The 26,564-nt window shown below is 40.5% G+C and overlaps 1 protein-coding gene across 1 annotated transcript in view; it reads right to left on the minus strand.

Annotated features, from left to right (window-relative positions):
- The window catches only part of CLVS2 (clavesin 2), a 62,616-nt gene that overhangs the window by 11,828 nt on the left and 24,224 nt on the right, over positions 1–26,564 (minus strand). Inside the window, exons 3-4 of the mRNA XM_064447368.1 lie at positions 4,487–4,597; positions 1,310–1,530 (exon numbers count right to left, since the gene is read on the minus strand). Of these exons, the coding sequence (XP_064303438.1) occupies positions 1,310–1,530; positions 4,487–4,597 (332 nt within the window). The remainder of the gene's footprint in view (positions 1–1,309; positions 1,531–4,486; positions 4,598–26,564) is intronic.

Below are 26,564 nucleotides of genomic sequence, written 5' to 3' on the forward strand. Positions count from 1 at the left end.
CATCAAATCTTATATAAATGTATTGCTCACTTTTCCTCTCTGCTGTCTTATTTTCTCCATTACTTGTGTTAATGATGTCTTTGTCATATGGCTTCAAGACCTTTTTTAACTTCTTATCCTAGTTCATTCCCATCCAGTCTCTTGCTATTTCCCACTTTCAATACACTGTAGGTTGTTTTCAACACAAAATCCTTAAACCTCACCATGGTTTGGGTTTTTTTTTATTCCTATGGCAATCTTCTGTCGTCTTCTATTTCCCCAAAAATATCTCCTTTTCAAGCCACACTGTCCTCCCTAATCTATGCAACATTTTCCAGCCAAAATCATCTTCCTGGCTGAGGACTCTGAAAATATTGTATCCTATTTGATCTGCTTCCAGAGCGTCTCTTCCTTTTGCATCACATGCCATCTCCTGAAACGGAATCCTCAGCTTAGCATATTCTGACTTAATTTTAATTACTTTATATGTTTTCTGCCCTGTTTGTTTTTGTTCTCTGCTGATCATTGCTAGGCCTACCCTTTATGAGCTGCACTCTGACTTTTGCTCTTCTGCTCAACCTTTTCTATCACCGTGCTGTAATCTTCCCCCTTTCTCTCCTACTGCCTTGGCAAGGTTGGACCAGGTTTTCCCCTCCCAGGTGAATCACCTCACCGCTTCCATAGTTACTGGAGATGTAACTAACTTCTATATTTTACTTACTTTGAATGGTAAAATAGAGCAAGCAATTAAACTGTATCTTCTCGAAGAGAAGAATATTAGAACGCCAGTGTGTTTACCAGACTCAAATGTAACAATTGGCACTGATTTTCGTCCTGGTTCTCCTCATTACTTTTTCTCATGTTGTGTACAGTCACTGTGACTGACAGTTCAGATGCTGTAAATGTCCTGTCACCTACAGGCTGGTATACCAGGCACTGGACTATGGGATGGAGGAAGGTAAGAGATATCATCACCACCCAGCTAGGCAATTGGTCCCAATTTACCCTCTGCACCGAGGCTCACTCCAGCTAGCACTATGTCTCTAATACTTACTGTAGGCTGGGGTGGGTTATCAGCTTATCCCAGACACAGTGCTGTATACAATACCTATATGGCACCTTGGAAATAATTAGCTGTACTGAGCTCACAACTCTCATACATAGGTAACAATCAACACTATGGTCCAGAACCAACAATGATCTTAAGAAAGGAAAATAAATGGTCCTCATATATAATAAACTGAGGGAACTACCTGCAGCTTCATAAAAGAGAGGAAGGCAAATGTTAACCTTATGGCCATAGTAGGAGACCATACTACCTTTAACCTACCTTTTCATGGATTTGGGAGAGAGGTCCTTTTCTATATCCTTTGTAGGAGCGTTGTAGGAGTCTGCATTGCATTCGCTGTCATCATCGTATTCATGGTCTAGCAGTGTTCTTGCCCACGTCCCCATGTCGTAAGGGGGCAACATTCCTCCAAACTCAGAAGGCAGGATCTCAGGGTGTATTAGCTGATGCAGGCTGTTGAGGTTATTACCATGCAGGAATATCTGTATGTACACATGCAAGTAAAAACAAAGCAGTTACACAAAAATTGACAAAACCCAAATAACATCAGGACATTGTACAGTTCCAATATTCTAGCTGCGTTTGGCTAACAGAGATGGCCACCAACACACACATCACCTCTGCCTTAAGCATGGTCATGCTATGATCCTAAACCTACAAAGTGATTAAAGCATAAATTACTTTAAATGTCTGCAGGACAAGGGGCCTAAGGAGGGTAAGAACTGATGTCAGGTAACTAGCTGGACTGAAGATTAGACAGACAGCCTGACTACCTCTCATTATTTGCTTTCCCTAATCCTATAAATTAAGTAAATAAATTAAGACTATAAATAATAAATAAAATTAATATTCACCGTATACATTAAGGAATATGTATTGACTTTCAGCATCCAGCCATGAGTTCTATAAATAAGATCAATAGTGCAGTGTAATGAAAATTCCACTGGAAAGATTTTCTTTCTTGATATGGTGGTATTAGTAACTACCAGCCATACTTGACAATATATCAAGTAAGTAATAACAGTACAATATTTTTTGTGACAACAATAACAGAATAGTTGATGGACTACTATATATTTTTCATCAGTGTTTTGGTAGACTGATTTATTTTCAGATACACTTTACATTTATGTAAATGTACATGTATACTTGTATTTATGTTTATATTTAACCTTGTTGTTTCTCCTCAGAGACCTGGAATGTGTGACCAATGAGCACTAGAACCAGAGCACCTCTGGATTTGGCCAGCCTTCTGCCACAGATACCAGGGACCTGCGGACCTCCCACTGTGAGGAAATGCCTGCTCTTGGGTATGGCTACACAGACAGCTCACAGAAGCCATTTCTAGACTAGCAAGTAGGATGGGTCAGGATTCACTCTTTGGGACTAGGAGCAAGAGTCATGGCACAGCGCACATCCATATCTTTCATCTCCAGAATAAGCTCACCTCATCCCTACTGCTCACTGGTCCATGCCATCCCCAAATTGGCAGCAGTCAGTGCCATGTCAGAAAGTGCCCGTACAAATAAACTGTAGGAATGGCAGTGCATAGCCCTTTTTATTTTACTAGTGCTGAAGTAGCCAGGAAGGCAAGGTAGGATGTTGCCTCCAAACAGCCTTTTGTTCCCCACAGGGCAGGCGGAGGTGTGCGCACAGACAGACATCAAGTGTTATCAATTCACATCCCACTTCACCTTGCAGGGACTTCTCTGGAAGCTCTACCCCTAGCATGATTTATCAAGAGTTAAATTCAAAAGGCAGAAAGAAAATAAGACCAAATATATGCTTCTCGTATTGCTTATTTCAGCCCATCTTCCAGTCAGCTGCAGAGACAGGAAGCTTAATATGACCATGCAAACACAGTAATGTTCTTCCACCTCAAAAAGTAATTTATCCTTGTGCGAAAGAACAAATATTAATGGCAAAAGTAATTTGTTTTATGGTCCCTTTCCAACTGAACGTTTCACTTCTTAGCAACTGTTTTTATACATGCCTAGTACTACATGATCTGAATATAGCTATCAGTTGCAAATTTACCAGACATATTAAAAAAATACAAAACAATTCAGGATAAACACAACAGAAAAATAATGAGCCCAATAAAATTCTGAGCAGAATTCTGTTAGGTCTGGGGTTTTTTTCACAATCATTTCTTCTGTCTCTTATGTTTGTTTTTTTGTTTTGGTTTTTTTTTTTTAAAGCTGATTTTATATTTTACATGCTGGGCATAACTTTCAAATTTTGACACTGTTCTGGACCCTAAATCGATATTTAACCACCTGACTACTTCTTATAGGTATTCAGTATTGACAAAAACAGTTTTAAAAGGCCAGCGTTTCTGAAAATATATGCCACTGGTTCAGGTGTCTAAATAAGAATTTGGATGCTAACTGATAAGCATCCATGTTCAACTGTATTTCACTTATTTTTAATCTTGTAACACACCCATGAGCTGTACTTTACTCCCTGGTTATGCATACACAGCACTTGACTTAAAAAGGCTTCAAACATATCTGGCACCATAATGTTCTTTGCTGAAGCTGTACTCAACAGAGTGCAACTGAATCCTGCAAAATGGGTTTTCATTTGCATATTTATAACAGATATTACATAAAAGGCTTTGTGTTCTATAGTTCAAAATCTGTGAATACCAGAGGCCTTTCAAGCGTAATCTGTCAGTAAAAAACAGCTAAACACCAGGGATCGTTGTGGCCTTGTACACTGTGTTTGAGGAGAGAAAATATAGAGTTGCTTAGGGAGCTGATCCCATTAGAAAAAAAAAAAAATCATCACATTCTTTGTAGCAGCTTTGTACATGATGCTGATTGTGTTTTCCTGAATGACAAATTTCCTGTTACAGAAATAATATCATTCTATGTGCTATCACCACCAAGCTCTAATTTAATTGCACTGATGCATATGCTGCAAATTCAGCAACATCTCAGAGACTGCTTGTGCTTGCGCACAGGTGCATGCACACAAATTTCCTTTCATTCAGATCAGTATTTGCAAACTACTATATACCAGCTGTCTATTTTAGTTCACCCTAATGTGAAATAAATCACCCTAGGAAAGGACTTCATACTCACTCCCTCTGTTCTTAAAAGAAATACACAAATAATTTTAATAGAAATTGAATAGAATTGAATTGAATAGAAACTTAATAGAAACTGTAACGTTGACAATATTTTTATATAGCGCAGAGGAAAACATATGCTTACATTTTAAAATACATTTAATTGCACTGCTTGGCTGGGTCCTTAAAGGACAACATTGTATAAGTTTCCAAAACAGTTAAAGACACTCTTTACAATGAATATGTATTTAAATACTTTCCACCAATAGCAAGCTGATATATTGTGTATATCTACTTCATTAGAGTATGATATATCTGCAGACTGCAACTGCCAGGTAACGGACAATTAAACAGAAGAATACCCTTTTTCGTGTCTTCTCCTTTAAAAAGGGCCGTATAACTGTGTAGAGGGCATGGATATACCACGGCTGATTGACGAAATGTATTCCTCCAAATCGAGCTGGAAAGCTGTCCTGTATGTCACAAAACAAACACATACAATGTGAGTTGACTCTTAACAGAGGTCGCACATGCATCAAATCTTTTATTTATTTATTTATTTATGCAGAATGCTTTAATTTTAATAATAAACCTTAAACAAGCAGAAACAATCTTCAAAACTGCATCCTCTCAGTTTAGTTCCAACCTTCCGCACCAAGCAGGAACACACCCTGGACACAGCAGTGCAGAAGGGTGCTGGGACAGCTATGGTATTCGAATAAAGGCATGGCATTTCTAATGTTCAGAAATGCTTTAAACATTTATGATTTGCCCATAATCCTTCTACACAATATATTTTTTCTCTTTTCCACTTCTTAGGATTTTATTCATTTTTAACAGTAACCATCTCAACTCTTCCGGTGTCATTGAAGAGCACTAGAAATGCCCCTCTTGATTCCACCTTAAAAAGAAAGTGTAAATCTAAACTACTATTCAAAATGTCTCCAATATTATACATATTTCATAAAACTGAGAATGCATTAAACATTATGCATAAACTGTTATGCAATATCCATGACAGTAATTCTTGTCACATAGTCAGAGGCCTTCTGGGAGCTTAAATGTAAGGATAGAATATCTGTACTGGAGCAATGACTTTTCTTTTTTCTTACTGAAAAACACAAGGGGCAGACAACTCACAAGGAAAGATTCTGATCTGCATTTTCAATTTCTAAGTCAAGAGAATACGCCAGAGGGTTTGGCAGTTCGAAGAGGACAGCTACTATGTCCTGGAATACTATTGCCAAATTCATCATGTGTCCTCATTTTGTCTTTGCCTGGTTGATCATACGCTCAAACAATGCAATTAGCTGCTGCCACCTCCTACGTTGTCTAGAGTTACAGCACTGAGCAAGGAAGCAAGAGGTGTAAACAGGCTTGTAAATTGACGTGTGTCCCCTTTTGTTTTCATGGGTTATGTCAGAACCTTCTCTGTGTTTAGGTATACAGACTTATTAAATTAATAGCCTTCATTTGAACCATTATTCAACTCAACAGGTGGTCCACTCCAGGCAGCTGTGGTAGTCACCTAGATCAAAACCAGGTTCCTCATAGCAGCAGCAAGTCCCATTTGACAATACAGGTACAAATAAGGACATGCTTCCCAGCTAGACCTCCTCCTCTTCCTGCGTGGATGCAGTAAAGGCAGCTTCAGGTCTGTCTCAGTGGGATCAGAGGCTCAAAAGGAGGCAATCAAATAGTTAGATGGGGCACTCTGTGCAAACAGATATATTTTGCCTCTTCTGGAGACAAGACACCAGGCCATACAGAAGCATCCAACTGACTAGATATAATCCACAAAGCAGCATCTGAAGCATACTAAAGAAACCATAAGCTGATTCAGCCAATCGAGAACTCTCAGATAAGGAAGGCAGGAACTGTAGGAAGGAAATCTTTAATGAAATGTTTCCAGATAGGAATATATTTTGAAAAAGTTCATGTGCCAAGCAACCTCCTTAGTTCTGCAAATGTGTACAGAGCTGTGGGAGTAATGAAGCCTGAAGAGGTCACTTGCTTCTCTCAAAAACACCATTCAAATACTGGCAAGCACTCCTAACCTAGGGAGTCTTTACATCAGGGTCCCACCTACCTCCAAACTGCAATGACTTGGTAGATTACCATATGAAATATATTCCATGAAGGACGCAATGCCTTAACCATATTTTACAGGGAGGATGACAGCTACAACACACATCACTAACATCTGGCTGGCCACAGGACAACAGTCAATGCAATTTACAGTCTGTTTTACAGATTTTCTTCAGAAACATTTGATTAACAACAGCCTTAAAATAAAACAATCCTATCAAAATACTGTGCTACAGAAGCCTCATCTTGTTAAATGCCTAGTTCCTGTCAACGCTGACTAAATGTCAAACAAAATGGTTGGTAATTTGACATGTAATTCACCCTGTTCAATATTGTAAATCCCCAAACACCATTTCGAGAACACAACCTCTGATGTACAAAAGGTAGTAAATTATGTCCCTATCACAGCAATCCAACTAATCCATTAGGAAGGATAAATCATTGGATGACACCTTAACCTTTAGTTGCAGGAGATAACGTTCATCTACAGATGGTTGTGTTTGTTTGGTTTATCATGGCTGCTGCTCCAGCAAAGAAGTCCGGCAAAGCATGCATGGTACCATGCACAAAAGAACACACACTAGACCTGCAGAAGACATCTTTTGCTAGTTTCATCTGGATGTCTTTGAAGATACCTTCACAGTTAACACTGGAATGGTAACTGTGTTAAGTCTCATGAGGATCAAACACTTTTTATAATGCAGGCACTATGGAACTTTATTTTTTAAAAGATGTCTCACAAAGAAACTGAGGACAATTTGTGAATGAGAAGACCTTAACAGGCAAACAGGTATTTTACCGGGAGCTCAGAATGGATGTCTTTGTTAATACTCAGCTATTTATGAAGATATTAAATTTCTAGCAGGTAAAATTAGTACCTTTACAAAGTACCTCTTTGACACTTCTGCTATCTTTTTCTGGATGTTGGAATTCATTTACATGAATATATGTGGGATCATTCTCAAATAGAAGATGCCACTTAATATTAAAAGCCAATTTGTCTCAGTGTTTTTCAACAATTCTAAAGGCGTTTTCCAGAACTGACTAAAGAAGTTGGGTATTTACTGATTTCTGTGACCAAACTGAGGTGCCCAAATTCAGAGCATGTCCTAAGGTGTAATTAGGAACCCCCAAAATCCAGGCCCAGAAAGAGAAGGGATGATTTGGTCAGAATGATCCTGCATTGTAAACAGTGATGGAACTAGAATTCAAAGCTGCTGAATGCAGATCCAAAACCCAATCTCAACAGCACCTGGTGAGAAAATAAAAAATTGAATAAGCAACTACAGCTGCTGGAGAAACAGGTGTCAGAATGTTGTCTGGCTCTTCTCAGACATATCTGACTTCCGCATGGGGATTTGCCAGACAGATGGCCATCCTACAAAAACAGCAGGTAGGAATTTCTTCCAAATCACTGATTCTTGTGGGTTTTTACGTAGATTAAGTCACGAGTGTGGTGTCAGTCACAACTGCCTCTGTAGACATATTGCACTTCAACAGAAAAGCCTGTAACCCATGAATCATACGAATTCTAAGTAAAAGGAATCCCACGCCAGAAAACTGTAAGAAATGGAGATCAGCCATGAAGTGAGCTGTGCATTTGACTGGAAAAGTAATAAATCTGATGGGGTATTACCAAACCACTAAAAAGAAATAACTATGTATACACAGCGTGTGGATTTTTTGAGCGTTCACAACAACTTCTGATTATGCAGCAGAACACAACCTAAGCATGCCTCTGATGAACATAGTTTGGGACATGGCCACTCCACAGACGCAGGTAAGCAGGTAGTTGTTATTAGGGACCACAGTCCTTGTGGTACAAGGTTTACAAGTGACAGTTAATAGTGGGCTGACAAGGAAGAGGCAGACCCCTACACTGCTGTTTGCAGGATAGTGCACGGCAATAACTGACCTCTCCTCTAACATCTATAAACCAGAATTGGAGAATTACCCCAAGCAAACAGCCTCACCAGGTTTCCAACCCCAGTGACATGGTTTTGTTCACTCACAGCACAGCAGTTTTACCTCTCTGGTGCACATAATTTATAAGACCTGTCTCCACAAGCTGCCTCTCCAAGGACCCAGCTGCTGTTGCCTGCTACCGCCCTCGGCATATGCTAGGAAGCCATGTTTATACATGGGCACCACATCCCACCCTGTGCTAAACTCAGCCATCACCTGAGACAGCTCTCAGGGTTTCATAGAGGGCCCCACTCTCCGCTGTGGCCAGCAGAAACTCTTTCAGCACATGTAATAACAGCAAAACCAGTGTATGACATTTTCAACAGTACCTAAGAGACCAAAGTGCCAAACTCCTACTGAAAATCAGTGTGAGTCTTCTTAGTGGTGTCAGAACTATTACCGTAGAGATAATAAAAATGACCCACATTTTTCATCATTACCAAATGTGAAATGAGAGTTGGATGGCTGAGCCCAAAGAGTTGTGGTGAACGGAGCTAAATCCAGTTGGCGGCCAGTCACAAGTGGTGTTCCCCAGGGCTCAGTTTTGGGGCCAGTCTTGTTTAGTATCCTTATCAATGATCTGGATGAGGGGACTGAGTGCGCCCTCAGTAAGTTTGCAAACAATACCAAATTGGGTGTAAGTGTCACTCTGCTTGAGGGTAGGAAGGCTCTGCAGAGGGATCTGAACAGGCTGGATCAATGGACCAAGGTCAATTGTATGAGGTTCAGCAAGGCCAATTGCCAGGTCCTCCACTTTGGTCACAACAACCGCATGCAATGCTACAGGCTTGGGGAAGAGTAGCTGGAAAGTTGCACAGTAGAAAAGGACCTGAAGGTGCTGGTTGACAGCCGGCTGAACATGAGCCAGCAGTGTGCCCAGGTGGCCAAGAAGGCCAACAGCATCCTGGCTTGTATCAGGGATAGTGTGGCCAGCAGGAACATGGCAGTGATAATGTCCCCATACTCGGCACTGGTGAGGCCGCATCACATATATTGTGTTCAGTTTTGGGCCCCTGTCGTGGTTCAGCCCCAGGCAGCCAACTAAACACCATGCAGCCACTCGCTCACTCCCCCCACCTCTCTGGGATAGGCGAGAGAAACAGAAGAGCAAAAGCAAAAATAAAAAAACTTGTGGGTTGAGATAAGAACAGTTTAATAATTAAAATAATAATTATTATAATAATAATTATTATTATAATACCAATATAATACCAATAATGATAATATAATAAAAAGAAAAAGGCAAAAAGGGAAAAAAACAGAAACACAAATGATACAACCGCTCACCACCTACCGACCGACGCTGCTGGTCCCTGAGCTGCAATTGCTGCCTCCTTCCCCCAGCCAGCCCCTCCCAGTTAACATACTGGGCATGACGTTACATGACGTTACTGGGCATGATGTTATGTGGTATGGAATATCCCTTTGGCCAGTTTGAATCCACTCTCTTAGCTGTGCCCCCTCCCCTCCCGGCTCCTTGTGCACCCGGCAGAGCACGGGAATCTAGACATGTCCTTGACTAGTACAAGCACTACCCAGCAACAACTAAAACATTGGTGTGTTATCAACATTATTTTCATACTAAGTCCAAAACACAGCACCGTGCTAGCTACAGTGAAGAAAATTAACTCTATCCCAGCTAAAACCATGACAGCCCCTCAGTAAAAGAAGGACACTGAGGTGCTGGAGCGCGTCCAGAGAAGGGCAACGAAGCTGGTGAAGCATCTGGAGAACAAGTCTTATGAGAAGCGGCTGAGGGAGCTGGGGTTGTTTAGTCTGGAGAAGATGAAGCTGAGGGGAGACCTTATCGCTCTCTACAACTACCTGAAAGGAGGTTGTAGTGAGGTGGGTGTCAGTCTCTTCTCCCAAGTAACAAGTGATAGGACAAGAGGAAATGGCCTCAAGTTGTGCAAGGGGAGGTTTAGATTGGATATTAGGAAAAATTTATTCACTGAAAGAGTGGTCAGGCATTGGAACAGGCTGCCCAGAGAGGTGGCTGAGTCACCATCCCTGGAGGTGTTCAAAAACCGTTTAGATGTGGCACTTCAGAGCACAGTTTAGGAGGCATGGTGGTGTTGGGTTGATGGTTGGACTTGATGATCTTAGGGGTCTTTTCCAACCTTAATGATTCTTTGAAAAATTAAAGAACTTCTTAAATCCCACAATAATCTTCACTCCTTGAGTATCATGCCTACATTTATACCTCTGAAGTCTCCTTTTAAAGAATTAGCTCCCCCAGCGGAAATCAGTACTGAAGTCAAATGTGTTTGCACAGCTTTTAGAAGTGAGTCTTAGAAACTGCTGGGACTGCTGTATGCCCACAGACGCATTGGCAGCCCAGCCACATCAGGGCCTCACAGGTATCCTGCACATCACCTGCAAATAGCCCATTTGGACACACCTTGCCACATCTTTTTAGTAGCTTGGTAATACCCCATCAGATTTATTACTTTTCCAGTCAAATGACGAACCAAAATAGGACCTTCATAATAGAAAGCTACACTAGAAAGAACTAAAACATTCTGTCTGATGCAAGATGCAGCGTGACTAAACTTAATTTTTAGCATGTTAAGAGGAAACTGTGGAAAATCAGAGAAATAAAAGCTCTGATTAGAAAGAATATTTCACTTCCTTAGTACTACATGAGTTGAATTACCAGAGGAACCAAGAGCTGTGCACATCAAGAAAGCAAACCTAAGTCTTGCTCTCAAACTGAAGGTATGGGAGGTATGGCAGGTATGAAGGAACAAGGCATTCCTGCTGGCGTCCATCGATGACAAGGGTAACTGCAATGTCTCAAAACAAAGTAACTTGTGTGTCAAGACTGATCACCTGTCCTCAAGGCATGTCCTTAGACTGGGACCGTATCCAGCGGTATGGTAGGATGACAAAGAGACTGAAAATGTTTTTATGGAGTCTGAACTAATTTGGATTGTTTTGTTTTATGAAAACAAATACTGGAAAGCAGATGCTGTCTATAAACACTCCAGGGAGAATAAATGAGAGGTGTGGAAAGACCCTTTCAAAACAAAGGACAATGCTAGCACACAGACAAATGAGAAAAAGCTCACCATGAACACAGCTAGACTGGAAAGTGGTAAACTACTTTGATTCATCAAACATCCAACAAGTTGGGGGGGCGGGGGGGACACGGACGGAATAAGCAACCTAAGTCATTTTGAGACAAAGATTACTATTTTATGAGGAAGTTGAGCTTCAGGTTGTCTGCAACAACAGGAGACTTCACTTCTGTCCCTCTGTGTTAAAGCTCTTTAAGGTTCAGATAAAAAAAAAATTTCAGGTTTCAATGGTGGGGAAATTTTGCTTGGAACAGCTGCATTAGTGATTTCCTTCTGTAAGACTATGGCGTTGTTCTCTCCTAGCTTGAGCTTTTCATTTTTCTTAAACAACATTGAACCATTTTTCAGACAAACAAAAAGTGCCCAAATAAATTTTTATTACTCTGTTCAACCAAAGGAGCACTACCTAAAGGCAAATTAACATCATTCAGTGACATTCTTACAAAATAAGATTTAATTATCTAGAACTGGATGTTGTCACTTTGCTAAGAAGCTTCCAGTGAAGCAATTTGACTTCTGGCAGTCCTCCTTTACATTTCTATTAGTCACTTTATCTTACAGCTCATATAGAAATATGTTAAATTGAATGAGATGAGGAGAGAGATGGTATCCATCCAGTGAGGAGATTGCTCTTTTTATTGAAGAACCTGTTTTAATTTCAAATATCTTCCATCTTTCATTTCAATATACTACTCATAAAAATTATGTTTTGGTTAAATTAATTAGGTGGATGGGGATTTAAAACCCATCTGACCACATGTGTCTGCATGTGTGCTGGTTTTGGCTGGGATAGAATTAATTCTCTTCACAGCAGCTACTATGGGGCTGTGTTTTGGATTTGTGCTGAAAAGTGTTGGTAACACAGGGATGTTTTCGCTACTGCAGAGCAGGGCTTACACAGAGCCAAGGCCTTTTCTGCCCCTCACCCCCCACCCCACCAGCGAGCAGGCTGGGGGTGCGCAAGGAGCTGGGAGGGGGCACAGCCGGGACAGCTGACCCCAACTGACCAAAGGGGTATCCCACACCATGTGACGTCATGCTCGGCATATAGATCTGGGGGAAGAAGAAGGAAAGGGGGCACATTTGGAGTGATGGCGTTTGTCTTCCCAAGTAACCATTACGCATGGTGGAGCCCAGCTTTCCTGGAGATGGCTGAACTCCTGCCTGCCCATGGGAAGGAGTGAGTGAATTCTTTGGTTTGCTTTGCTTGTGTGCACGGCTTTTGCTTTGCCTATTAAACTGTCTTTATCTCAACCCATGAGTTTTCTCACTTTTACCCTTCCAATTCTCTCCTCCATGCCAGCAGGGAAGAGTGAATGAGTGGATGTGTGGGGCTTAGTTGCCAGTTTATATATAAATATAATAAAATTAAAAATCTATATAGATTTTGTGCTTCCACTATTTGGATAAAGGGTTCTGATCACTCTCTTTTTTTTTAATTAGATGTGCCTGATAAAATATTTTGTATAAAACCTCTCATTTCCGTTTGGAATTACTTTATTTTTGCAAATTAACTTTAAGAGATTTCGGCCTGATTTTTTTTTTTAAGTTTTAATTAGACATTGTGTGAAATTCTTTTAGCAATTTTTGCTTGTTTTGACAGGGGCTTGGGGTTTGGGGTATTTCTTTTCCCTTGGCTCATTTGTTTAGTCTGAACCTGGACAAATTACTTCAATTTTAAGAGGCTTTAATTTTAATAAGGAAATGAAGAATGCTGTTTTCCAAGGACAACTCGGTCTTCAGCTACAAACATTGTCTCTTTTTAAATTCTAGTTAACACTTCATTTGGAATTTTAGATATTAAAAAGGAGAAAAAAACACCAACACTTTTTCACAGTGTGATGCTGTTTCCAAATTGGCAAAGCCAAAAAACCATTAAGAAAGATGGTAGAAGTAGGTTCTTCTATACTGTTTTCTTTTCCTGTGATGAAATCATTCTTTACAATAGGCAATTATCAGATGGTCATTTCTTCTATGGAAATTCCCGGCGGGGGGAATGACAAAAAAAACACATTTTCCAGGTAGTTTGTGAATGTCTTATTAGATTAAGATTACAGACAAATGGAAAAAACACTACACTGCAAACTGCTGTGCATAAATATGGTAACAATATTTTCATAATGCTGGTGGAATAAAAATAATGCAGAGAATTACTGTTCATAAAAATGCCATACTCAAATTCTTGAAGGCAAAAGTCTTTGGCCAGGCACTGTATAGGAGGAGATAAAATGCCACACCAGCATCTCAGCTTGTACCTCCCTCATCCTGAAATCACCCTCTTTTAGTCAGGGAAGCTATCCTGATGCCCAAACAGCCCTTGGTGTCTGCTAAAACCACTGACCACAGGATTACTGTCATGATGGTTTTCATCATGCAGAAAACCCCCCACATCCCTGAAGCCATTTCAAAGAGGAGCAGCAGTAGTTATCAGATATACCCCACCTTGTGCCTGACTACTTCCAGATGTGAGTAGGCTAAATAGTACCTTCTCTAGAATTGCCTTAGGGGAGCTACACTTATTTGTTCAGTTTTATTCAACAAAAATGTGATCTCTTGTGCTATCTCACATTTCCTTCATAACAGAATGAAGGGAAATCTTAGAATAATGTTAAGACAAGGACCGAAAGAAACAATGACTAGGCAGAAACCATAAAAATAAGATAAAAGTGAGGAGCAGAGGGGAACAGGAGAGATTAAATTAAAATTAATTCAGGGAGGGATATAGAGAAACTACTATGATGCAGAAGAGAAGAATATATTCACCATGTTCCTTTTCTAGCACCTCTTCAAAACTTGCACAGAAAGGCAGGGAAAGAGAAATGTAAAGTATTCCTACATGGAGAACCCATGTTTTACAGTCACATGTCAAGACTGATTTTGGAGACCTAAACTAAAACAGGGTAAGTAAATACCAAATCTTATGCCTTCCATATAATTTCTGCATATCATCCCAACTGAAAATTGCCCAGAAGAACCAGAGCCAACCTATGGGTTTTTAATTCTGGATTGGCTTCAGCCAAAATTTGCAAGAAGCTACATCAAACTGGCTATCCCTAATGGTATCAGTATAGCTGTACAGGCAACAGGGTGCTCAGGTCTGCAGATGGATAGGGTGAATAGAGAAACTGCAGAGTCAAAAATGCAAGTTCTGTTGTTGTGGCAGCTTTCAAACAACAGTGTGTAGTTTTGCAGTGTCAACAAGTTACTGAGTTAAAAGATGACAATTCTCCAACCAGAATATTCACTTTTATCCCTGGAAATGGAGAACTTCTAAACTGTTGCCTACAATTTTATTATACAAAGCTCCTCCAAAAATGCAACTCTCAGTTTCAGACAGCATGCATTAAAATTGGATTACCGCTTTATCAGTTTCAATTTACAATAATACAATAGACTGAAAACTGTAGTGATTCAAGAGTTATTTCATGAGCCATATGTTGCCTCATACTATGAGGAATCAGTCTCCATCACTGTAGTAGGCACTAAGAGCAGTTTTAGCCAACCAATTTTAATCTGTCACTCTGTGCAAATGAGAGTCCTGAGAATTGAACTGCACTGTAAAATTGGAAGGATAGTGATTTAAGAAAAATCAGCTGAGGACAGCCACTGAGATCTAGCATGCAGCATAATTAAGCTTTAAATTACTGGAGAAATTTAATAACTGACTTGAGATCCATTAATAAGTGTTATATTTTATTAAAAGTAGAGGTATCATGAACTATGCAGCATACAAATTTTCAAGAGGTCAGTTCCCAACAGTACAAAACTATTTCCAGTTCCAAAAAGTGTTCAAATGTCTTTGTCATAGTACAGAATGGAGATTTATTTCAGCCTTTCAGCCTTAAGAAAGCCTCAGTCTGAACTGCTCACCTGTACTTTATCTTTACAAAGGTGCTTGAAAAGGTATGGTTTCCTATGAGGTAACTCCACCTCAGTTTCCCTCTTCTTCTGCACTCTTGAATGACTGCTGGTGGTACACACATGTAAAATGCTCCTGGGAGCCCAGGGAATTTCACTATTGTTTGAAGGAGAACTGTCATTCTGGTTATTACTCTGGAGGGCTGTAAATCACTGTTGCTGAATTCTAACTTCAGACATCCATCACCTGTCTTTTTAAAGCCATAAAGGCACGGCTGTCTCTGTGTTAGCTGCTATGGGAGAACCACTGCCAGTAAAAAACAGAAATTCACAACAACTGGGCAAATAAATAATTATTTGTTCTATCATGCATATCTAGGATAAAGCTAATATGTTTGTTGTGCTATCAGTATGTGCCAGTAATGAATAGATTGTAGAGTCTATCCTAAAATAACGCTTTCAGAACTCTTGAAAATTCATATCCAAGGAGTTGGAAGATCAAAATCAGAAATGCAGATCTTTTCTTGCTAAGATAAAAGTGGAACCCATGTGAATCTCTTCTCAGCAAGAGAAAATAACAGTAACCTCATTCCATGTTACATGGATACACATAGAGAAAAACAACTGAACTCTGAAACCGCCTGGAGCGCTGGGTGCTGTGCTGGGCTCCCCAGTACAAAGCAGACAGGGACATACTGGTGTGAGTCCAGCAAAGGGCCATGAAGAGCACTAAGGGGTTGGAGCATCTCTCATAGGAGCGGAGGCTGAGAGAGCTGGGAGTGTCCAGCACAGAGGAAAGAAAACTCAGAGGTATCTTATCAATGTATATAAATACCTGAAAGGGGGGTATAAGAAGAGAGAAGAAGAGAGCCAGGCTCTCTTCAGTGGTGCCTAGTGACAGGACCAGAGGAAATGGGCACAAATCAAAACACAGGAGGGTCCTTCTGAACATAAGGAAACCATGTAAGAATGCACAGTTCTGAACAAGTCAGGCACTGATGAAAAATATAAAATCACTGAGGTTGCATGAGGTCCTTTTAGTTTATATCTTCCAAAAACACTTCACTTCGCAAAGCTGTGCTATTTTTGAAGTTCATCAACACCCAAAGCAACCAATGTGATGACAGACTTCTCAAACTAAATAAAAAACTGATTTGCAGGTAAATGTTAATATTTACCCTATGTAATGTACTCAAGCTGCTTGGCTTGCTTGAGATCACTCATCCTCTCATCCCAAGTGACTGCCAAAAATGTCCACAGCTTACTCGCCTAAACGAAGGCTTACCTTACTTGAAAACCCTGAAGCTTTGTGCATCACACTCTCTGAACGAGGATTTATAAAATGTAGCTGCTGCCAAGCTGTCTGCGCAACACTGAACATGCTCAGTTTCCAAAGGCTGGGAACAAGCTGCTCCCCCAGTTCTGGCTCAACACCCACCTGTGAGCCCAGCTTTTCAGAAATGTCACAGAGGGCAACGCAGGCAGCTTACAAACCAGGGAAAGCCTGCAACACTCAGACTAACTCCATTCATTAACAAAACCTCTAGGAATGAAGTTCAATTTTAATTTTGGGACTATTTACTGCTACGGTTTTTGCTATAGAGCTCTAGCAACCTAACAAAGGGCAGTTGCATCTGAAAGCGTCTTTTTCCAAATATAGTATTGTTTAACAAAAGATATTGCTGTTGCATATGTAACATCTTCAAATGTTTGTAAAATGTTTATTGCTCTACTGTTCAAACATCATTCAAATTGTATCATCTTAAGTCCAATGTAGCACAGTAAAACAGCGCAACCTATATTTTACAGACACCTTAAGAATGTGCACAAAAAGATCCTACTTCCTTCTTCTTCCTTTTCATTTTTCTGACTTGGCCACCTTCTGTTTGCAGCCTTCTTCTACAGCATGGCTTAAATTTTCTGCTTTCTTATATCACTGTCACTCCTATGTTAGTGGCTGATGCTAACAGGAGAATTATATCCCCAGGACAGGGACGATAACATATGGTATGGACTTCATGGAAGGGAGAGACACCCTGATGGCTGTCGCTTGCTTCCCATTCATTAGCACCATACACTGCACCATGCCATACCATCCGGCACATACATGCTATCAGTCACACAACCGTGGAGCTATCATCCACTTGTCATTCATGCTACAGCTGCAAACGCCCCTGCTGTGACCACCACGTGTGCCTCAAAAGGAGCCTGAAAATACAGAACTCCTCACGTCAGTGAGAATATCATTAAACATTAAACCTTAAACAAGCTTCTACCCCCGCTTAACTGAACAGTCAAGAGTGATTCCTCAGCAACTGAGAAAAGCGACATATGACAAGCTGAAGCAAAATCAGAGCCAATGTTAATGTGAGTAGACATGGCCTTTTCCAACCTGTCCATTCACAAAAGGATACAGTTGTTGAGAGTATCTGGAGATCGTGTCACAAAGCTCTCGTACCTCTACAAAAAATAGTTTAAGCAAGCAAAATCTTCTGTTAGGTACTAACAGGTGTGGGGTCACAGCAAGAGACAAATACAGACTCTAAGTGCACAACATTTGCTAGACATAAGGTGTTTTCGGCTGCCAATGAACAGAACTGCATCAAAATCAAAAAAGAATGTGTCAAATAGAGTGTGTGTGTGTCTGCATATAAAAATCATTATGCCTCAAACATCAAATTAATCTCTTAAATAATTTATTACCATGGATAAATTGTCAGTTTGCAGTAGCCTATCCACTTTAATTTAAAATAGACTTAAGTGCTCAGCCTATCAGCACAGGACAAAAAAAAAGAAAGCATTTCCCATCTAGGAACAAGAATCAGTAGGATACTGGTAGATCAATTATGTATTAGAACTGCTGTTGCTTGACTTTTAATCCACATTAGTTCACAGACCTTGAGCAAGTTTGATGTTACCATATTAAAAAGGGAAAGCACTAGAATAAGCTATACAGAAAAAAAAAAGGAAAACAGATAAAGCAAGGGGCCAATTAATCAGCCAAATGCCAGCAATGGAGAGACAGGCTGCCAACTGCCAGCACACAGGCAAAGAAGAAATGCACAGATAATTCATTTAAATTCCCTTAAATGTAATAAACCCCAGTTGGAATAACCATAAGATCATTTTTAACATGTTGCATTGTTACCCTTCTTTTTGGCAATTCAGGCAAAGAAATCTGCTGATGCGTATGCATGTGTACATTGTAGTACTATAGATCTGTAATACCTGCTCTCATCCTGAATGAACAGTATTTCAAGCCACGTTCTAGATATCAAACACCAGCTGTATCCTTAGCCATTTAAAGATCCTGGCTGTGTATTTACTGAAATAGATAATTTAAAGCAGTACTCCACTCAGCTTTGCTCATTTTGGAGCCCAGTTGATAAATCTTCACACATAGCCGAAGCATTAAAGAGTCCTCCATTTTCTGAACATAAATTCCTGCACCATCATATCCACTACAGCCTTTCAGCACTAAAATTAAAAGCCACATGAATATTTAAGTGTTTTGTGATAAGAATGCAGCAGCTAAATCTGCCAGTATCAAAAGGCAAAGGCAACCTTAGAATCTGAGTTCACTGAAATACAGGATGGAGGGGACAAAGGTAGTTTTTAAAAAAACAAGGGGGGGAATGATCTCAAAATGCTTGTTAGCTATTACTACTGCCCTAGGAGCTGTAGTTTGAGTGCTCTAAGCTTCCATTTCCTCACAAAGACAATGTGATTTGGTTGAAATATGTTTCCCATGATGCACAGTAGTCTCTCCTGGACACAGGAACAGATACAGCCTAGAGGTAAATGGGGACGTGAGGTGTTTGAATGCTCCGCTCAATACTGGCAGCCTTCCCAAACTGAAACATTTCGGGTTTGACCCATTTGATATTTGTCTACAGAAAGAAAAAATTTTTAGAAGGGAGACACTTTACATAAACATTTTCTCTTCATCTTGATGGAAAATTTGCACCTCTTAGAAAGGCTGTAGTGTCAAAAGTTATGATGTTTCTGCTTACATTTTTAAAAGAACTACAGTGACCTTCTTTTTGTGGATATGAATGCAGCACCTTGGAGCCAATCTAACAGATTCCACTCTGTTATTTGCTGTTGCCATACAAAATGCAAGCTAACACAAGGATCAGAAATTGAATTTCATACAGATTCTGATGTGGAGAGTTACACGATGAAATAAATTACAGGCAAGCACTATCCATGTATCCCAAGACATCCTCAGTATTCAAACAGTTTGCTTAGTTATTTTGAGCTGTTACACTGCTGGAAACTTCATCACCTAGTTCTGTGACTGTGACAGACCTCACCTGCAAAGCGAGGCCATGCAGGTTAATCTCCAGGAAGAAGCCAGAGTGCCGCACCACAGCAGTTCGCACTTCAGTAACTGGTTCCTCTGCTTTGAACTCAGCTCTGCCCCAAAGCTCCAGCACGGCTGAACGGGCTTGGTGTGCTCGCTGGAGCTGCCAGCTTTCAGCAGGAAAAAAAGCAACTGAGGTCTTGGCCACTTCTGGTTGTATAATGTCCCATGGTGCCATTGTAGAAGTAGAAGTATTAACCTCAATGCCTTGGTCAAATACAACTCAAGTAATCTCATTCTGCCTATCTAAATTCCCTCTGTACTTTCAGCTGACTCCAGCATTTTTACAGCAGCATTCAGCTGCCTCAGAGTGTCACCAAGCATTGAAAAACTCGAGACATGACAACTGATTTAATGCAAGATATGATCGTGTCATCGCTACAAACCCTTAACACTGAAAAGATCCATAAAAGTTAATAGCAAGTGGGTCTGCTCAGCTCAGTTCTGTGACATTCCAGTCCTGCCCCACTAGCCTGCAACAATGAGTGCAAAGATCTCCAAAGCAATGCTCTTCATATACAGCTCACTCACGTGAGCTCACTGGGTACTTGCACTAGTTTGACTGCATCAGGTATACTCCACAATCTCTGTCTATGGAGACAGGCCTTGCCCTGTTAAAATGTACCAGAGGAAATACAAAGATAACACAAAATAATGTTATACAAAACCCAAGAAGCATCTATACTGGGCTAAATGCCCAGTACCCAGTACCCAGAAGCATTCATAGAGGAGAAACTCAATTATCTATACTGTGAAACTGTTAGAGCGAGTCAAAGCCACCTAGCGCTCTCCCAAACAATTTGGAAGGTAGCACAAATCAGGCACATTCCCAAAATGCTCTTTGGGTGTAGCTATCTGTTTAGCATAACAAAACTTTAACAGCCAGGACCCAGCCACTCCAGCAGCAGGGAGCAGCCCTGGGCATGTCTAGTTTATTAGTACAGGCATAGTTACACTCTCTTAGAGACATTCTCCAATGGCAGCTGCCCATTATAAAACAGCAAGAAACCCATAAAAATATGAAGTAATTTAAAATTATTATGTCTCATACAAAGCAAACATATTCACTTTCAAATGTAAGCTATAGACCTTTTAAATTCTATTGATTACACAGATTAAACCTTTTAAATACCACTAATTAAACAGAGTGGCTACTCAAGCACTATGAGGTCTATTGTGTAGATCCATATTAAGGAGTCCTGGGAGCTGTTTCATCCACTGTAGCGACCTCTACTGAATAGCTTTCTTTTAAGAAATTTAGTATCACACAAATGCTTTTGTTCATTTTGTCTGTTGCTTAAAATTCTATTGTCTGCATTCTGTATAGTGTGAAATACAGACCAGAAATGGCTGCAAGAAATAAACAATTCTCCAAGCAAAATACTTTATAATTATTACTCTCTTATCCTTTGCATCCCATTGCTTAGTCCTGTACAAAAGGAAATGTACTATATATATATGATAAGTGTGAAGTAAGTTCTGTCCATATTCCCATTAACTCAGTAGGTAATCAAAGGCTTCAAACTTGCAAGACTAGGATCAATAACGAAATCAGTATCTGGGGAAAGTGAGGGAGTGGAAAGAGCCCAGCTCTGAACATGAGCTGCAGGTGAGGGACACCAGTGCTTACTGACCAGCATACCTGGTGAGAACAGGCAGGCATTGTGCAGAACCTCAGCTACAGCAATGTAACTGCCTTCTGAGGAGCTGGACTCTGCATCAGGTAAGAACTGGGTCCAGTCTGATTACACAACTAACAAATCCAAAGTAAATAATAATCCACTTGTAGGGTTGTAAATATTGACACCAACAGTTATTTCTGATGGTCTTAAAAAGTAACTCATCTGGGCTGTGAGATTCTCCTTTTTCAGAACAACATACCTGTCTGGAAAGAGTTCTCAGCTATTATGTATCTACTGAATGCTTCTTCTGTGTAAGAGGCTTTATAAGCATAATAATAAAAACAATTTATCCCCTGTCATCAGCATGGTGAACAGCACAGGCCCAGTGGGAATAGGAGCTAGGCTAACAGGGAAGCTGAATTCGTAGTAAATAATGTGATCAAGACCTTTTCATGGTTTTGTATTTCACAGAAGAAAAATCAATTTACCAAGTATTTTACTTTTTTAAATAAAGTTCTCACTCATTGTGTTTTTTGACACAGAGGTAAATACAGAAGTAGATGCACTGACAAAAAATTAAATTATCTTTTCTGAAGTGCTATTGTTAAACAAGTGGTGACAGATTAATATAACTCAGTATCAGTGCAAAAGGCTTGCAGTGTGTATTCTGCTGGAGTACCAAGTTTATAAAATAAAAGCATTGTGGCATGGTTAGCAGGTTGTATATATATATTTTATATAGTCCACATAAAATGTGATTCTTCCCTGATCCATATTTATCATACTAAGGTGTGATTTTCAGTACTACACACAGCAGTAAAAATTACAAATGCTATTTACTATCAAAGCATGTGGACAAGTAAGTGCATCATCTACCATTGCAGCAGATGAAAAGTATTCCCAGAGAAAATCATACTGCATTGCCCAGGACATGGCTCCCAGCCAGGTAGAGAAGATATTTTTTTCTTCAGATATGAGATCTGAAATAATGCCTGAAGCAAGAATCAAACCAGAAGCCAAAATTTTGAAATTCAGGCAAGTAATTCTCTGTCCAGCGTGGCATGCCTAGCTTTGTTTAAATCCACATCAAACTGACACAAGCTCTGGTGATCTCTATAGACAGACAACCACCTCCAGCGCTCCAAAGCTGCAGGGCTTCAGGAGTGCAGGAGGCTCCACCAGAGGTCTCAGGAGCCTACAGACGGGCGTATGGGAAAAGAAAGCTTACAGGTAGATGTCAGACACAAAGACACTGGCATTAGACAGATAAGTTCAGACCTCCTGCATTGGAGCATCTTCTCTAGCTCAAGAGGATGGAAAAGGGTGGTGTAGGTTTGGATCACTTTTGGCGAAAGGCACCTGCATGCTCACTGCAGGTAACCTTTGATCCTTTTCTGCAAGGATGGAGAGCAGCATTCATTACCTTCAATGTGTGAACTAGAAATGTGATTGTTAAAACTAATTAAAGATGTTTAAAAGCTGGGTTTGACTCACTGTTATGTAATACTAAGGGAAACAAGATCTATTTTAGGATTCTGAAAATGAGAGCAAAACAAATGGCACACACAGATATGAACCTCTCTTCCGGAGTCCCGCTCCACAGCCTGGACCTTGCCTGCCCCCAACACTCTCACCTGTTACCTGGGAAACAACCCAGGGATTTGACTTTTCAGCACCAACTCCTCTCATTGTACTCCTGATGACATTTTCTTGCAGTGACAGCTCCTATTTTCATCCCTCCTCCTCCTTTTCTTTAGCATATAAATGCATTACAGTACCTTTCACTGTAAAATAACTCACTGTTCATCCTGTGTCTATTTTACTGTTAATGCTGAAGAAACAGGATGCCCTCAGTTGCTGCATTACCCATTTTCTCTGCCTCCCACCCCAGTCTCCCCATTCCATGCAAACTATCCTTCCCAGGTTTCAATGCTGTAAGTCACCATTCACCATCCCAAGACTGCAACCCTTACTCCATGCTCTCTTCCCACTAAACATCATCCCTGGAGACCTCCCTTTACCTGTCATCGCTGTGTCAAAACATGTGTCCCTCCACCAGTTCTGTCTTCCACAGCCAAGCCTCACTTGTCATACTACTTGGCTGAAAGCTCACTAACAGCACTAAGCTCAAATTCTCTCAGTTTTTATTTTCTATAGTGTTGCAGCAATCCCCACAAAGCACTCAGCTAGTAAACTCATATTTTGGGATTATCTGTAAAGTCCTGTTCTCCTTTAGCAACATAACATGGCTTCCTCTGCAAGACCAGCACTTACCATGTCTTCCCACACACAATGCTGTGTGGAACATGACCCCTTTATATTTTACTAGTCTGCTGCCATGCTTTTTGTTGCCTCAAAATTATTCAATTTAAGGGTTGGGTTTTTTTGATCAATTTGGGTTCCATGAGTCCGGGGCTGTGAATTTCACACCATGTTGAAAAGACCAAACCCAAGAGAGAAAGAAGAACACATCTTCCACCAGTAAAAGCAGAGAATGAAACCAGGCTGACACGATTTGGGTGATCAGAATTGTGGCCAATGTGAACCCTGACTGCATCTGACTGAATCCCATTTTTAATTTTTATTCTGTGTTCAAAAGAAAACCAAGCTTCTGAACAAGAAGGGGTGAGATGCAAGCAACACCTAGCCCAAAGCGATGCACTAAATGCACTAATAGCAAAAACAATAATTTTGAAACTGTTTGCTTTGCAGCAAAACCTGTCTCCTGTATTAAAAGATGTGAATCAAAGCAGATTATGCCTGGGGTTCACTGCAGAACATGGAACAAAACAAGTTATCCTGAACCAACCTCCCCAACAGCCCGCGACTGTGCAAGCTTGGGAATGCCAAATAAAAAGCCGAACAGCATGCCAAGGTTCCACTTGCTCCATCCGGCCTTACCTCAGGAAGAGGAACAGATGGTGCCAGTGACTCAGAAGAACTCCAAAAGGCTCCCATCTCACAGCAATAACCTATGTCCCAGCCCTGTGACAGTCTGTCATCCACGCAAATGGTATTTTTCAAGGACATAAGTGTGAACTTGGTGCTGGTAGGAAAACACGACAGAGTGCTCTCAGGGAGAACGTCTCTTTTTGCAACCTGGGCAAGTCTAATTCTATTCTGCAGTTTCACCAGTGTGCTCCCACGTGTGAGAAGGCAGGGCCTTGGGAAATAATGCTTGGCAACATAAATTACAGCTTAGTGCACTACTTTTGACTAAGTTAAAATTGTCAAAAACCTTTCCAGGAAGGAAAAGCCTCAGGGAAAGCATAAAAGCTTTGTGAGCAAGACTTTGTGACTTTAAAGGAAATCAATCCCAACTTTAAAATTTGTAAAAAAAAAAAAAACCCAAACCTTCCAGATTCTGCTTTTCTATTTTCTGGTTTTTTCAATTAATGTATTTGCAAAATAAAATAAAGCAGCTGTAGCTTTGTTCCCTCCCGCTTCTTTAAAATCTTTTCCATTTCCCAAGTGTAAAACTATGATTTTCCCATTTCAAGTGTAGAAAAACAAATATGAAATTGCAATTGTACTTCTTTTCCCAAAAGGTGGCAACACCACAGAGTGAACAAACACAAGGAAGCACTGGCTCAACATCTGGTCTCGGTCAGGAGCCAGGACCAATTCAGGACAAGGAAACAGGGGACAGAGCTTTGCACTGGTAGACCAAGATCTGGGCAGAAATGAACTGCTGAGACGACCTGTGCCAGTAACAGCTACAGTGATGGTATTTTTAGAGCCACAATGTTGTATTGACATAAGCACTCTAAGGTTTGTGGGGAAGAAGAATTTTCTCGTATTAGACAAAAGACCACAGAATGAGACAGTTACATATTGACCCAAACTGCTATTTTGGGGGGTTGTTCCACAATGAAAGCTCTGGATGGCACCTTTATGTCCCTTAATAGTGTCACAGTTGCTTCCACTCTTCAAATCTCAGCTCAGTGCACCAAATGCTTGGTGGCTTGTCAGTTACAACCCAGTTTCCATTTGCCCTCCCAACTCAGAGTTGTTTCTCAGAAGACCCTGCTTCACATGGACCCCAAAGTACTCTGCCCTCAGTCCCTTTCTCTTTTCCCCATGTGTCAACCTGACTGTGAGTTCAAACATCATCTCTGTGCTGGTAGCTCACATGGAGACTTCTTTTCTCCAGCCCCCTCCTGTACAATAACTTAAAATCGCAGCTTGTTGCTCTGAAAAATGTCCACCAATGTAGCTAGAAGAGCCGCTAAACTTGCCACCCTTACCTCCATTCTCAAACATTGCACATAACAGAGCCTAGCCATTCATTATATTCAGGCCTTAGTGTCATATTTGATTTCAACCTCTCTCAAGCCCCACACATCTCACCTCTGCTTACATCCTGCAAATTCTTCTTTCATGGTGTTTCTTAGACAATACGTGTGGCTGAGAGAATGTGTTCACCAATGCAGCAAATTATCTTTTTTCCAAAAACACAGAGGCATGCCTTTTTTTTTCCAGGGAAGGCATCAGTGCTGCAAATTCATGGGGTTTTTTTCATCTCAGACCTCACGTCTGCTTTCCTAGCCTGTGATTTAATGGAAGATTAAAGACTGGCTTATGAAAGTTCACCACGGCAACTGCTGATGTCATTGGGAACTGGATTCCCAGTTGGGGCTTAAAGAAAGATGAAGACCATATCGATAATTGACAATATTTCCAACATTATTCATCTCGCTAATTAAGCCACAATGCCACACTAGTACATATGCTCAAAGCTGAATGAACAGAAAATTTAGCACCATTAATATGTTTAGCTATTGGTGTTATATAATTTAGACCACAGAAATTAACTGTTCATGGAAGGTACAGATTATTTACTCCTCTCCCATTGAGCAGCAGAAAAACAGAATTATTCATGCAGCTCCTTCATGATGCCATGCCTTTGATAATCCTACTACAGAAAAAATGTGCATTCTTCCTCAGAAAATGAACCTAAGTACCGTATCCCACGTGCCATAAAATGAAACAAGGTTTTTATCCATTTAATTGCAAGTACCTTTAAGCATTGAAGGAATGGAGACACTCATTACTAGCTCGGACAGCTTTGCAAGTAAGGCACATGCAGTGATTCAACGCCTTGCTGTGCTTGCCATGTTTTTGAGAAGAGGTAAAAGTTTTGTGTATGTACAAACACAAGAACAAAGAGCACATTTAAAGTTGCCAGAGTGTATGTGTGTTCCCCTTTTGGCTCTTTCTGAGGCAAGTTACTGCTAAAACACCTTTATGGTAGCTTGTTGCTTGCTCCATCCTCCTACAGCAATCCAAAAGCAGTGTACTGAAAGGCAGTCAGCGCCATGGCTGGAGATACACCCAGTAAAGGGGAATACCTGCCACAAAACCAAAATTCTCAGGGTTGGAGCATGGGAGGTTGTTTGTGACTTTAGCAGATATCACGAGGAAAAAATGCAATTAGAGGAGGAAGTGAAGATCCATCACA

Source organism: Phalacrocorax carbo, chromosome 3 (assembly GCF_963921805.1).
Source record: "Phalacrocorax carbo chromosome 3, bPhaCar2.1, whole genome shotgun sequence".
Classification (NCBI taxonomy): domain Eukaryota; kingdom Metazoa; phylum Chordata; class Aves; order Suliformes; family Phalacrocoracidae; genus Phalacrocorax; species Phalacrocorax carbo.